Raw genomic sequence first — 15,292 nt, forward strand, 5'->3', positions numbered from 1 at the left:
AAACTGACACAAAACAACAACAAACTTTTGCCGAGCCAATTGGAAAGTTTTATCAGCAGCACGGGGTAAAAACCACCAATGAGCGCTCAGCTCGAGATACCGGCGAGTCGGTCGTTTCCCATCAAGCATTTCGCTTCCGCAGCCCGTGGAGCCCGCGGCTGCTTCTCAGGTCGACTATTTTCATTTCCTCGCTCCTCGGTCCTCGGTCTCACCGGAAGTTGATTTGCCTGCGCCATCTTGAGTACCGTCCCATGGCTCTTATTTCTGCCGGAGGACCGAGGATCGAGGAGCGAGGAGCGATAATGGAGGAGCGATAATCGAGGAACCACCAGACCATCCTCCGATGAAATCCTCAGATACTCGCCCCGCCCCCTTACTGTGTATCGCTCACTGATTGGACGAGGCAGTGCATGCACTGATCTGATGCTTCTTGACATGAGAGCAGAGTGAAGAAAATACATGAACCTCACGGGAGTCACTACTCAGTTTATACCGTGTTTTCAATTCATGTTTCATTTAGTTACAAATATGTGATATATCTGAACAACAAAGTGGTCAAAAATCATTTTATTCATTTGTTGGAAACATTTTCATGATCGCTTTTTTCGTTTTACATTTTCATTTATTGTCATTTCCATTCAGTCAGTCATTAAGTGCTATTAAAATGTTAATGTGCTACATATCCACACAAACACACAAAGTGTGCAATCCAATGAATGTTAATCTAACTGGGTTTTGATAGATAACATATCTCTTTTTCTTCTCTCAATTATTTTATTTCTTTTGTGCACTCTAATCAATATTAATCAAACTATTGTTCGTTTATACATTTTAAGAATGGCGTTTATCTTTTTTGAGAATGAGTTCTTATTTTATTTTATTTATTGGGATCTACAACAGATGATACACATGTTTGTGTCAGTAAATGTGCACTAACAGAGGCGGGGGTGTGTGTGGAAATAACGGGGACAGAGCTGGCTGCTGTCAGACGATCAGCTGTGCACCGTCATCACAAACGGACGTCGCTTCACGTGACGCTCCGGAGGAAAGGACGTCCCATTGCTCTTAAAACTCATTTCCCTGCTTCTCGTGGTTTCCTTGCGTCTCTCCATGCTTCCCTGGTGGGAGGGACTAAACGCAGGGAAACGACGTAAGTGAGGGAAGCAAGGATTTCATTTAATCGACCTGAGAAGCAGCCCGCGCCTCGCTCTCAAGGCTGCGGGCGTCTTTGTCCCGCGAGATTTCAACGTCTCATGTAGGCGAGCCTCCAGAGCAAGTCGGACAAAATGACTAACCATCATGCAACGCACTGGCAAGACGTTGATCGCAACTGCGCAGGTCTCGCTTGTCTCAAACAAGCCTGTTATCCAGGGGATGCATGCAGAGCTGTCATTGGCTGAGATAAGTCCGGCCGTGCGTCACGCCTCCACCGTTCCCGGAAATGCATCCGCGGAGGAGCCGTGGAGGAACCATCAGTGTATCCTCGGTTATAGCTCCTCCAGAGAGCCTCATCGACGCTCGATCCTCGGTCCTCGAAGTGAATTTAGAGAAATTAGATGTCCTTCAAAATGGCGCGCTGAAATTCATTTCCGGGTCACTACCGGAGGACCGAGGAGTCGAGAAGGGGAAATTTGAGTATTGAGAAGCCTATTTTGACACATCTCTGTTCCCGGAAATGCATCCACAAAGGAGCCGTGGAGGACCCATCAGTGTATCCTCGGTTATAGCTCCTCCAGAGAGCCTCCTCGACGCTTGATCCTCGGTCCTCGAAGTGCATTTAGAGAAATGAGTTGTCCTTCAACATGGCAAGCTGAAATTCATTTCCGGGTCACTACCGGAGGACCGAGGAGTCGAGGAGTCGAGGAGGGGGATTTGATGAAATGAGAAAGGGCCAGTGTCACTACCCGATCTGTCCCCCTGCCCGATCTGTACTGCGCATGTGCGACATGGTCGAGAGAGATGAGTTATTGTTATTACAACGTGACTTCACTATTATTTAACAGCTCTTTTTATTGGGTTCTTTTATTTGGGGTTAAGTACATTGTCAGAAAAAGTGAGACATGAATTTAACTTCTGTTAGATAGCCATATGCCATACATTTTTGCATACATTCACAGTAAATATTTATTCAGTATGATAGCTATCTAACATAAGTTAATTCATTTCTCACTTATTCTGACAATGCATTAACCCCAAATAAAATAACCCAATAAAAAGAGTTGTTAAATAATAGTGAAGTCACGTTGTAATAACAATAACTCATCTCTCTCGAGTTTTCTTTTTGAGCTGTGCCAAAAGCCACTGTGTCAAGTGTCCTACTTGGGTTGCGGTTGCCATCCGGAGTTGTCCAATATGGCGGACCATCTCGCACATGCGCAGTACAGATCGGGCAGGGGGACAGATCGGGTAGTGACCATGGATGTATAGTAGTGACAGCCCGAACACATATGGTACCTACACCGGAAAAAATCTGCCACTTCCTCAGAGCCCCTCCTCCAACACACACGAACGCGCACATGACCAATGAGGGCACGAGATAAGTTTGTGCCCAGATGGAAGGCTGACAGGCAGGTAGGCCATCCAGTTATTTTAGCCGGGCCGGCTAAAATGATTGGTCGTGCTTTTTACAGTAGGTCTAAGCCGCAGTGTTTCTCAAAGTGTGGTCCGCGGACCACTGGTGGTCCGTGAGCGTCCCCTAGTGGTCCGTGAGCGTCCCCTAGTGGTCCGTGAGTATATTGGTAACATTTCACATTTGAAATAAATACATTTATTTAAGTTTTTCGCACTCTCGTGGGAATATCTCCGCAATGGAACGAGCTTAAGTTTCACTTTCGATTGCATGATATAGCCCAGATAAACACCTTCATCACACATGTTGCCACTTGTTTGTACCATTTTCAGGCGATTTGTAAAAAACGATGTGTTTTTGGATATTTGTGGAGTTAGGTGGTCCGCGAGTGTTTTTGTATTGGTTAAGTGGTCCTTGATATGAAAAACTTTGAGAAACACTGGTCTAAGGCTTCCACAGATTAAATTTTTTTATGGATTTTTTGTCAAAGCACTTAAGATATTCATTGCTATCGGGATGTTAAGAGCATTCCATGGAATATAACAACAAGTGTATCTCGAGCCGGTTTCTCAAACGTACCTACCCCACCTTTAAACAATAAAAAAACACTCGCGGACCACCTAACTCCACAAATATCCAAAATCACATCGTTTTTCTAGACCAGATAACAAATCGCCTGAAAATGATACAAACAAGTGGCAACGTGTGATGAAGGTGTTGCGCTGGGCTATGTCATGCAATCCATTGCGGAGATATTCCCGCGAGAGTGCGGACAATTTAAATGTATTTATTTATTTATTTCAAATGTGACATTTTACCAATATACTCACGGAACACTAGGGGGTGCTCACGGACCACCTGTGGTCCGCATACCACATTTTGAGAAGCACTGGTCTATGTGTATATACTGTGAAAAAAGCTTGAAGGATTTTGTATTGACATGACATATACCATGTTTAATGCTGCACATTTGTAAACAATTATTTATTAATACTGTGCCTGCTTGTCGGTGCATTAAATATAAACCAGTCACTGAGGATTATGCAAAGAAAGGGAGTTTATATTTCACCTTATTTATTTTTCTAAGTTGTTTAACTATAGTATGCCAGTAGTAATTACAATTCCTCTATTGTAGCCAGAGAGTCTGACAGGTGGAATGAGGACACAGCAACATTGTGCAATTGTTTGAAAACTGTCCTGGTTTGCAGTTGAAAAAGTATATATTGCTCGGACTATGCAAGGAGAATGTAGAGACAGTTTAGATTTAGTCTCTCTTTAGTCCTCTGTTTCCCCTCAGGCGGATCAGGTTTCTGTTGTGGTGCTTCGCTCTGGCCACACCTGCTTGCGCGTTTGGCCTTAAAGGAACTCCTGCGTGCTTTCACAGCTTGCATACTTTCACAGTGAGTAAGACCTTGAGACAGACATCTCCTGGGTAATTTCATTACAGGAAAATTAAACAATATTATTTTCAACATGACAGTTATATCAGTCGTGTCCTGATATTAACCACAGATTTATTTACTACACGTTCTTCGTGTCACCTGAGGACACAAAACCTCAGCGGTGAATCTAAACATTAATTGCACTGCAGTGTAACTTCATCGGCAAAATATCCAGTTTATTTCAGATGTTGGTCATTAGTTTCCAACTTGAGTAACCCAACAGAAACAAGCTTTATTTTCAATATTATAGGCCAGTTTGAAGCAGTGCACTTTGACCCACTTCATTGAAAAAATAACCATCCATAGGCGTCGGTTTGATGTTCACTCCTTTTTATTTATCTTTTCTATTTATTGTAAGACAGATAGTAATTCATGGTTACAACTGTATCAATGTTTTTCCTCCATTTCTCTCTTTTTTGTCAAGTTGACTACAATTATATTGCCAAGCATGTCAATACAAGGAGAAGGTATAATGAGAAGCATAGTGACACAAATAACAAACCAGGTGGGGGATGGGACGAAAAGAAGATGGAAATGGTGGGGGTGGTCTTCAACACCCATGAACTCAGAGTAGGTTAAATGGGTTCAGAGGAATGCTGTGGGGGTGGGAGAGCTTTTTCTATCGACCTGGACCCTGTTACATACACATATACAAACACATACCCTCTACCTTGGTTTACTATTACCCAAGGTTAAGCATTCATGTTTTTGGACAATAAGAATTCCTGCTTTGCTCACCTGCTGTTGAGCTGAAGGTACATAGTTACAAGGCTCAAAGACAGGTATTGTCATTCAAGCAAGGGCATTGCTTGTTGTTTGTGTGTGTGTGTGTGTGTGTGTGTGTGTGTGTGAGAGAGAGTCAGTGTGCACGTGTTGAAGAGTGAGTTCAGTGGGTTAATGTATGTTGTATGTATAGAGGGGGATGGGCAGCCCCTTCTTCCCTGACCTTGTCATGTGTGGAGCTTAGAGGCCTCGACCACTCCTCATGCTTTAACCTGACATTTCACATCTAAAAATACCAGTAAAACCCTGCATTATAACCGACCTGTGATTAAAGTCTTACTGGGAGAGAAAATACCAATACATATGATGAGTATGGGACAGATAACGTGTGTGTGTCGTCCATACATATTGACTAGTGGTTGCATACAGCAATGCATGGGAGGGGCGGTGAGTTCACTCTGTAGTAACCTTAAGTAGAGGGGGAAGGTGCTTCATGAACATACATCCCAGAGCTGGCAACTGACTTGGTGCATGATTGTAAGACCATTGTGACTTACATTTTGAGGTAGTGATCTTAATTTATGACACATTGACGAAACATCGTTCACCGTAACATTGGACGGGTTAAGAGGCCTCCATCACTCCTAATTCTTTAATCTGACATTTCATATTTAAAAATACCAGTAAAATAGCCATATAACTTACTAGGAGAGTAAATACATATGATGAGTAAGATAAAAAATACTTTATTGCACACAGTTGGGAAATTCAGGTGTTCAATAATAGGTATTCAATAACAGAATAGCAGTGAAACACGGGACAGGACAGGATAGGAAGTAAAAAAAAAAGTTAACATGTAAGTAGCAGTATGAATAAGAAAAATAACAATAACATAAGGAAGACTAAGAAGCTAAATGTACCAATACAGATATTAGCAAAGATAATTCAAATGGAAATTACAAGACAGATAAGGTGTATGTGTGTGTGTGGTCTACACATATTGACATGTAGTGGTTGCATACGGCAATGCATGGGAAGTCGGTGAATTCACTCTGTAACCTTAGGAAGAGGGGCAAGCTGCTCCATGACCCCATATCGCAGAGCTGTAAACAGACCTGCTGCATGACTGTAAAATCTTTGTCCCTTACATTTTGAGGTAGCGATCTTAATTCTAACTACAAGATACAATGAGAAAAATCCTTCACCCTAAAATTGGACAGGCTTAGAAGCCTCCACTGCTACTCATTCACTACATGTGATTACAGTCTTACTAGGAGAGAAAATACCAATACATATCAAGATTGAGATTGAGATAAAAAAAAGATCTTAATCAATCACTGTAGGAAGATTCAGGTGTCATAGCAGCGATAAAATAAGAAGTAAACACAGGATAGTACAGATGGTATGTGTGTGTGTGTGTGTGTGTGTGTGTGTGTGTGTGTGTGTGTATGTGTGTGTGTGTGTGGAATATACATATTGACATGGTGGTTGCATACAGCAATGCATGGGTGGGTCCGTGAGTTTACTCTGTAGTAACCTTAAGTAGAGGGGGAAGCTGCTTCATGACCATAAAATCAGAGCTGGAAACTTCCTGCTGCTGATTGTGAAACCCGTGTCACTTAAATGTTGTCTTAAAAAGTCTTACTTTAACTATAGAGCCACAATAAAAACTAAATAGAATACAATATTACATTTCTAATAAAGAAAATCTACTTTTATCTCATGCTTTCACTTTTTAACTCGTGTTTTTCCCACCTGTGTTCTCTAGTTCTGAACAATGACATTTTTTTTTACGTGAGAGTATTTGTGGCACAAAATATGTGAGCCACACAGCCGGTTTGTCAGTTAAACTTACGAAGCAACTGAAGAAATTGCAGAACATTTCTTCAAGTGAACCACCAAAAAATAAACAAAGTATATCAGTAACATCAGTGACAGTTATTAGCAAAGATGTCTCCAATTGGGTTAAGCATTGTGTTTTGATAATAGGTTAATAGGTATTTGCTTCTATAGGATCTTCAAGTAAGGTATAGGCTTATTTGTGTCTGAGTTAAATGTATTTGGAAAAACTGAAAAAAGTAAGAGGAATCCATGGAGTTGCGTATTAGAATTAATTGGTTATAAAGTGGAATTGTGTCATTGTCGAATCAATAGGGAAATATAGCGTGTGTTGTACTGGGTCAAATTGTTTGTGATGTGAATGTAATAAATCAGGTTCTCTTCCAGGATAGGACATGTAGGCAAGTCGAATAAGAATGTCCAACTCTTTGGTATTGTCTTGCAGTCTGAAAAGCATTCAAGGCACCGTAGTGTATGTTAAAATCCTAGTTATTTTTGTATCAAAAATGATTTTCACTTGGCCTAAAAAAAGTGAGTGCCTCATATGCTTGGCTGCCTCAGCACATTCAATTAATTAAAGAAAGCTTTCATTATTTTTAATGTGACATTTTGATAATGCCATGGTCTGTGTGGTGACGTTCGGCTGTAGCCTACCCAGTTTTAAAAATGATGTCAGCCATTAAATTATATTCTCTCTCGACACATAGGTCAAAGTCGAGTATTGTAACAATCATGTGGACATTGGTTTAATGTGTCTGGGTGTATTTTACACACATTCCTTGTTTATCAGGCTTTCCCCCCCGACAACACAAATGCATCTATGCTTTTGTGTTGTCGGTGTGTTGTCATGCTGTTCTACTGTTGGTTACTGCTGCATTTGTTCAATTATCACAATATGTTGTCACATATTGTGCATGTCTGTGCCTGGCCGACTCCGTAGTGCGTGGCGTACGTGTGTTTACACCACCCCAGCTCCTCCTCGCTGTAGTAAAGCAGCCTGTCCCGAGACCACGCTCACGGACAGCACATGAGTAGGCAGGGCCGTGAGGGCCCGTGTGGCCGACCAATCAGCGGCTAGTAGAGCAATCACTGGCTGGAAAGCTCAGCCAATAGCGATCGACACTGCTGGGCCGTCAGCCAATAGAATGCGCGCAAAGCGTGGGCACGTGGATCTGGGCACATGTTGACGCCTTTATATATACAGTCTATGGTTGACGCTCGTAAACTGCCGAGAGAAAGAGCCAGCATAGACACAAACCGAAGAACAGCCGGCCGGGAGGTGTGTGTGCGTATGTGGGAGAGAGAGGGAGAGAGCTGAGGCTGGACGCCCCGATGCTGCTCCAGCCACGGAGTGTGTATTGACGGATCTGTTGTTTCAAAGCCGGAGATAGAGCTGTTTACTGTAGTTTTTGACAGCGGGCTGTTTTATCTCACATTGCTGAAGGTGAGTAGCTCCTCGGACTTTATTTTGTGTTTGTTTTACGGCTGAGTTGGTTGGCTAGCCTAAAGGAATTTCCTGCCCGGCTGTATCCTGTATGAGCTCCTGATACAATTGGTCAAAATAGCCAAAAGCAGTTCATTCTCACGTGGATTTGTTCCATGCAGTTCTTTAATAAAAGATCATTACTATGTCATCAGGGCTTTAATGTTGCCATAACATTATAATAAAACATCTCTTATCTAACCGATACATTTGTTGGCATGTCATCCCGGTTTATTTCTAATATTTTATATGCTTCAATACATGTACGGAACATTTCGTATCATGATATTTTAGTTTATGTTGGTGGTGCGCAGACAGGCAGCCAACACCTGAGACGCAGCCTCATGGTCTGTACCTGTGCAGACTTTACACAGACAAATGCACCATCACTCCCACCACACCCCCCTCTATACTCACAGCACCATACCATCCCATCCACTATAGGCTTACAACTAAAACACATAGGGCGTGGAACATTTTTGAAATATAGCTTACTTCCACTATTTGTTTCAGTTGACTCGTGCAGATGCATGTAAACAACGTGACATTTGGTTTTAAGAGGAAGCAGGTGGCTTAAAGGGAAGCCAACCATCAGATGCAAATGAAACATGAATGACATTTTGTTGTAGTCTTGTATAGAATTGCCTATATACCTGGTATTGGGACATTTTGTGGGTTAGTTAATACACCTTTCATCAGATACAATCACAAACGTAAATATCTCTTAGTCCCCTTTGTCTGGGAGAGTTTAGTTTTATTTCTCAAATTGATGAAAGCTGTGTTAGTGTGTATATTATTGTTTTGACATCTCTAATTCCCCCCTCTATGTTGGTGGGACGAAAGACCAGCAAGCACTCAGATTGTAGACCGAGAGTGGAAAGAAAGTGACATATTGATGAGAGAGAGGGAGGCACATGGCCAGAGATACAGAATGTAAAATGTGAGTAGGAGAGGAAGAGGAGGAGGAGGGCTGGTCTGTGGAAAAGGAAAGGAAGAGGAGCACCAGGCTTGTGTGCATAACGAACAGGATGAGCTGAAGGGAGAGCAGAGATGAGAGGCATACAGAAATATAGCCGTAGAGGAAGAGGTTTGTGTGCGAGTGTGAATCCAAGGGGGGATGGAGAGCAAGCCTGAGACAGAGAGGAGGGGCGAGAGAGAGCACCGGAGGCAGTGAGAGAGAGAGAATTCTGATTTCACTACTCTACACCCCCATCCCCCTCACAATTTACTCTGTTCTCCAGTCTCCAATCTCCTCAATGGTAGCCAGACATGCACTACCATTGTGTGCCTACTGCCTACTCTCTGCACCATGTTTAAACTAGGGCACCAGGATACCCACCATTTTGGGTAATTATTTTTGGTAGCGAGATAGGGAAGAGTATAAAAAAGAGAAAGCCGTTCCTCCTATGATATTGTTTCCGTGCCTTTTACTTCTTCTCGGTCTCCATGTGCACTGCTCCTCTCTCTACTAACAACTTGCTCAGTGTCCAGCAAAGCCTGCTTTGTGTCTTCTCTAAGCCTAATTGAGTTTTATGATAACCCTCTGCCCCAACAGCAATGCAGTCCCAGGGCAGCACTTCCTCTCAGCCCTCCATCGATTCCCTGAGCGCCGGTAACAGCCTCCTGTGCAGCGACTCGGAGCAGGCCGAGGACGAAAGCGACGTCTTCCTGACGGCTGGCTCTCCTGTCATCATCGGTGGCGTGGGCGGGGCTAAGGCCAATGGAGACGGAGGGTCGGAGAGTCCCGGGTCCCAGTGGACGTGTGATGGCTCTACAGATAAAGAGGAAGAGGAGGAGTTGAACAAGTCGGAAAAAGGCGGCAAGGCAGCTTGCATCAGATTGGACCAGACAGATCCTTCAAAACAGAATCCAAAGTCACAGGGAGACCTGCTGTTTGCTCAAAAGGTAAGTGACTGATGAGAAGAGGGATGACAGAACAATGTGTGCACAGGAAAGCCCGGTAGACTGATTCAGACAGCATGGACTGACTCAAACCCAGTAGTAATCTATCTTCTCTTCTGCTTCCTCTGTCAGTGTGCTGAGCTACAGGGTTTTGTCAGGCCCCTGCTGGAGCTGCTGAATGGACTGAAGAGGGGTCGATTCGATCAAGGTAAGCATCCTTACATCACTGCTTTCAGTCAAGCATGTGTGCAGCCTGGAGCTAGGGTTGTAGATGCTGAACATGGGTTTATGTGATCTGAATGGCCTCAGACCATCCAATGGAGAGTGTTCTTTTGTACAGCATTCTGTATTGACCCAGCCTAATGATGTGGTCCAAAGTGCAGCGTGTGTGAAGCGACAGTCTTGTGGCTGACTCATCAGCTCATGAGAGTTTACTGATATCACAAGGGAAAGTGTATATGATATACTGTGTGTCTTCACATGCATGCATTTTTTGCGACTATGGGGTCTTGCATTGCAAATACCTGATGTGGGATTATGTTTGTGATTGACAGGTTTAACTACTTTCCAGCAGAGCGTCGCTATGGATCGTATCCAGAGGATTGTGGGTGTTTTACAGAAACCCCACAGCGGGTAAGATGCTTTCCACTATCCAACCTCAGTGTTAAGAACTATCTGCTACTTATTGTAATCTTGCCTCTGCATCACTAGGCACTACATCGAAGTCGGATTGTAGCATGTTAATGATAATCACATTTAAAGAATTATAACAAGAAGTTTACTGTGAGGTAGTCCTGCATTTCAGGCCTCATCCTGGTCAATGTTTTATTGAACAGTTATCGGGATGGGTAGAGTTACAGCATTCACTGGCAGTGCAGAGAAACACCAAATCTTTAGAAATAATGTATCTAGATGTATATGCAGGACTGTAAAAGACCAGATGTTTTCCTATGCTTTAACTCAATAGCATTGCCATCTGTTCCTCACTGTCGTCTTTTTGTTTTTTTTACTTGTCCTGTGTTTTGTAGGGAGAAGTACATGAACACTCTGCTCCAGGTTGAGGTGATGCTGAAGATTTGGTTTCCGCAGATCCACACTCAGCCTGTCTCTGCAGGCTCCAGCTTCGCAGCATCACCCGCTCGCTCCCCCCAGGAAACTCCCCCCTTCACCCCACCGCATAAGTACTGGGATCAGTCACACATTCCCGTCAAGGTGAGAACACACACATTCCTGGATGTGCAAGAGCCTACTTGTGCACACACATAAACCTCCCTCTCTCACACCACCACAAATTAAATTATATATTCACTTGCAAACTACTTTCATGCTCATTTTTCAGAAGCGCAGACTCAGCTGGACGGGGACGGACTCCCCCACCCCTTCCCCGGTGCTTTTCAAGTGCTCTCGTATCAGTGTGGAGGAGAAGAAGGTGAATCAAGAGTGTGATGAAAGGAAGAGCCCTCTTTCTTCGTCATTGGCACCTGATGCAAACCCAGACTCACCAATGGCGGGTAAGGACCAGCTAAATGGGGACACAAAGGGAAAGGACAGTGACAGAGAGGAACTAGGCAAACAATTAAAATACAAAGCAGGGCAAAACTCCGAGCCAAGCCTGACGTGGGTCCACGTTGCCCCCATCCTTTCCCCCCGAAAGCCCTGCGCTTCACATGAGGGCACAACAGTGGGAGGAAACAATGAAAACAAGCCCGTAAACGCCGTCCTACTCCCGCTCAGGAGGAGGGGCCAACCAGCCACACAAGACAGATCCGTCACTTCTTCCTCCGTCGCCAAGCACCCCAAACATCTGAAGAAGCCGAGCCAGCCTGTCACTGGGCAACAGAGTGGGAGTGATACAGCTGAGACATGTCAGGGTCAAAGTGCGGCTCCTCAGGTCATGCTCACTCCTTTGCCCGAGGTGTGCCCCACCCCCTTAAAGACCTGAAGAAGATTTTCACACCAATGGGCTAAAAGCTGCTGTGTGAGGAAGAGGAGAAGAGGATGAAGATGATTATAGATGCATTAAAGGGAGGAAGGGGAGGAAAGAATTATCGGTGATAAATGTTGATGTTTGATCATACATAACACCTCATCAAAACCTCCATTGAAACTAGTATCTCAAACAACAAGACAACATGTGTTTATGAGGAATCAGATCTAGTAGAGTTGATAATCACAACTACGTTATAATATTAACATTTGCACAAAAACAGTTGTGGTTGAGGCGGGTAGGAAAGAACATCTAAAGCCCAACGGCTATTAGCAGCTTATTGAGTGATAATCTAAAGGAGAGATTTGAAGAATTTTAAGGAGCAGTTTCTCCTCAGCTTACAAGCAATCACTTTACTTAAAGATGACTGACAGCCATCTTAACCGAGGCACACACTTTATCCAAAATGTTATGATGTCAATTTTCAGAATGAGAGCTTCCAAGGTTATTGTGATGAGGTAACTTTAATCCAGAGTGAGTGACACAGGGTGAGCTGAATCTGAATCGTCACATTTGACGTTACATACACTTGTAGATAGAGTTGAGTCATCCGGCTGGAAGAGGGATCGTGAGTTTTTGTCATTGCAAATCTTGTAGCTAGAGATGTGAAAAACACAATGTACAGAGCACAGCGTTATACTGTACATGTGGTGGGTGAGAGTCTTTGGAAACTGTGGAAAACATGACGTCATCAATTCATGAATGTAATCCGGGCATAGCATGGAGAGGTGTGTCATCACAGCGATCAGAACTCAAGTTTTCTTGTCAAGCTGTTGATCAGAAGTTTCTTCCCGGTCCTCGACTGCAAACTGAGCTGCAATCATGTCATAAAACTCCAAGAAAGACTTTTAAATACCAGCCAGAGGAAAAAACAAGGACCACTCAAAGACATGCGACTCTCGAGTCCCACAGTTAATTTATTCCGGTGTTGATCAGACACTGCATTTATTTATTGTTTGTGTTTATTCATTGGGCAGCTGATATCGCCTGCTGTGCTCATGCACAGGTTGGCCTACAATTGTATTGAGTGGATTGGGAAGATGCTGTTGAAAGTTGTTTTTTTGCTATCATAACGAGAGAAAAAACTTGAAACGTTTTTGATTGGACTTTTGGACTACTGTGCCTTTTTACCAAATAGGATGTGTTCAGAAAAGCATTTGGTGCTTTCTCAGTCCATTCATACTGCATTTTGATTGTTTGCTTGTATTTCACAAAACCAGGACAAATTCAATCCTGAAAGCCAACATGTAGTCATTTTCATCTTGCTTCCAAATGTACACACAGCATCCAGACCTACAGTATCATAAAATATATTCAAAACCGGAGTCTAAAACTCCATCCACAGTTACATTAACTGCCTACATCTTCAACCTTTATACACACACTAACTGTGGTGTGCTGATATTTGTAGTATTATCAGGCCCTTCCTACAGGAGTGTGGGGCCTCACCTCGCGGAGGGGGCCCTCATCTTGCGGAGGGGGCCGCAAATGCGGCGCACCTATGCGTTTATGCGGCGCAATTAGTGTGGCACGGCTCCACTAGCCTCGCCGTCCGTCGACGCTCGCGAAACAGAGGGCCATCATCTAACTTTGCGTGGGGCCTCAAGTTCGCCAGGGACGGCCCTGAGTATTATTAAGTGTAGCTTTCTTTTGGTGCTTTTCTTTGGGTGCTCTTGATAAACTTGAAATAATATAGAGAGATTCTAAATGTAAGAGAGGAAATCTTTATTTGTACCACCCTCTACTGCTGCTATTGTTATTCGAATTCCAGTCCTAAGTTAGATGTTCGATAGGAGAAATCTGGAAATCTCTATCAATATTCTTCTCAAAGTAGGAGGGGATTAAGCGATGTGATTGGATTTACCTATATTGCAAAAGTATTGTAAATATTTAGAAAACCATTTTTTTAAATTGGTAGGAGTGTGAATTGGAAATCTGTACCTTTCTCTTCCCTAAAAGTGAACACGTGATCACAGAGCCACTGGCAGCCTCCATTTTCCTGCCAATGTTTGTGGAGTTAGGAGTGTAGACCTGTAGACAGACCCAGAGTCTCAGACTAACCCCATCCCGTCTGCAAACGTGATGGTACAATGAGCCAGACGCTGACTCACGATCCGAGGCGGCGGGGGGGGTCGTCCTCCTCCCCACTCCTGTTTTTATACGGTTGTGGTATGACAGAGAAACCAATTGCACTTATTTTACATTGTTTGTGTCCTATTTTCATGTGTGTTTTCTACTGCAGCGACCACTGCTGATTGGCCAGAAATAATGTCTTGTTTAATTTAGCTGCCTTCGTTCTTCCTAAACTGTAAAAGCTGACCGTAGTTCTCTCCCCTCCCCCACTCTGCTGCATTTGTCTGCCCTTGCCCTCTCTCCTTCATCTCCCTCAATCCCGTTAGTATCTTTTCTTTCTTCACTAAACCCTGTCTTTATCTCTTCCCATCTTTACATGCTATTACTCTTCTGGCTACTTTTTCAATAATGATAAATGGGAACAACTCTTTTAATAAATTACACATTTTGGAAATCTGAACTGTCTGTCATTTTGTGCCTGTTTTGTGAACTTTTATATATTATTTGTGTATTTTCTATTTGATGTATTATGTGAGTGAGACTCATATTTGGGAACGCAGCTCTCACTAAACAGATGTGTGGCACAGTGGGGGGGGGGGGCAGATTTACAGACTGTACATTTTGGAGTGAGGGAGGGCAGGGGGTGATGAGGGGAGGGCAGGGGGTGATGAGGGGAAGGAGAGGGTAGTGAGAAGGAGGGGCGGCATGGTGTGAGACTACAGCCTCTGTAATCTGACTGGCACTAATGGGGGGGGTTCTGGCTGATCCTCCTACCAGCTGCTTCCCCACCGATGTAGTTTATATGTGTGTTGTTTATTCCATGATATCAATGAGTAAATACCTCCTGGTAGCAGAGAAGAGCCTGGCACGGTGGACTCTGCGGTACATTCCTGGTGCAGTCTCATCTCTGGACCCCGGCCTGGTGTTTTTAGGCTTCTAAAATAAACCACAGGGTAAAAGTCAAAAATGAACCTCACCCATCACTCCCAAAAGTGCCCCGTGCTGCCGTGACAGTCTGTAACATCTCTGTTGCCAGGGATAGACTTTCTATACAAACACAATATTATGTCTTTGAATGCTGCTGTTAACTCAAACACACACTGAGTGCCCATAAATGTAATATTGTGTAAAACCCATTCATTTTTTCACTTAAATATACTATAGGTTATTGGTGAACATCAGTAAAGCTGTCAACACAACGTTGTGACTATTGGTGAAAATGTAATAATTCATGGGAAACTATTTTGACAATTAACTAATTGTTTGTTATTTAG

General features: G+C 43.4%; 1 protein-coding gene across 3 annotated transcripts; it reads left to right on the plus strand.

Moving 5' to 3' along the window:
* The first annotated feature begins 2,437 nt into the window (after positions 1-2,437).
* Positions 2,438-14,478, plus strand: LOC117541008. Of its 3 annotated transcripts, none has more exons than XM_034208042.1 (6): positions 2,438-2,571; positions 9,612-9,961; positions 10,091-10,166; positions 10,513-10,591; positions 10,987-11,170; positions 11,298-14,478. In XM_034208042.1, exons 2-6 carry the CDS (start codon positions 9,614-9,616, stop codon positions 11,898-11,900), a joined length of 1,290 nt encoding a protein of 429 aa, XP_034063933.1. In that variant the 5' UTR covers positions 2,438-2,571; positions 9,612-9,613; the 3' UTR covers positions 11,901-14,478. The 3 variants fall into 3 exon arrangements, with proteins under 3 accessions (XP_034063933.1, XP_034063932.1, XP_034063931.1); XM_034208041.1 differs by lacking the exon at positions 2,438-2,571 and adding an exon at positions 3,951-3,969; XM_034208040.1 differs by lacking the exon at positions 2,438-2,571 and adding an exon at positions 7,771-8,017.
* Positions 14,479-15,292: the final 814 nt, after the last annotated feature.

Source organism: Gymnodraco acuticeps, unplaced genomic scaffold (assembly GCF_902827175.1).
Source record: "Gymnodraco acuticeps unplaced genomic scaffold, fGymAcu1.1, whole genome shotgun sequence".
Lineage (NCBI taxonomy): Eukaryota > Metazoa > Chordata > Actinopteri > Perciformes > Bathydraconidae > Gymnodraco > Gymnodraco acuticeps.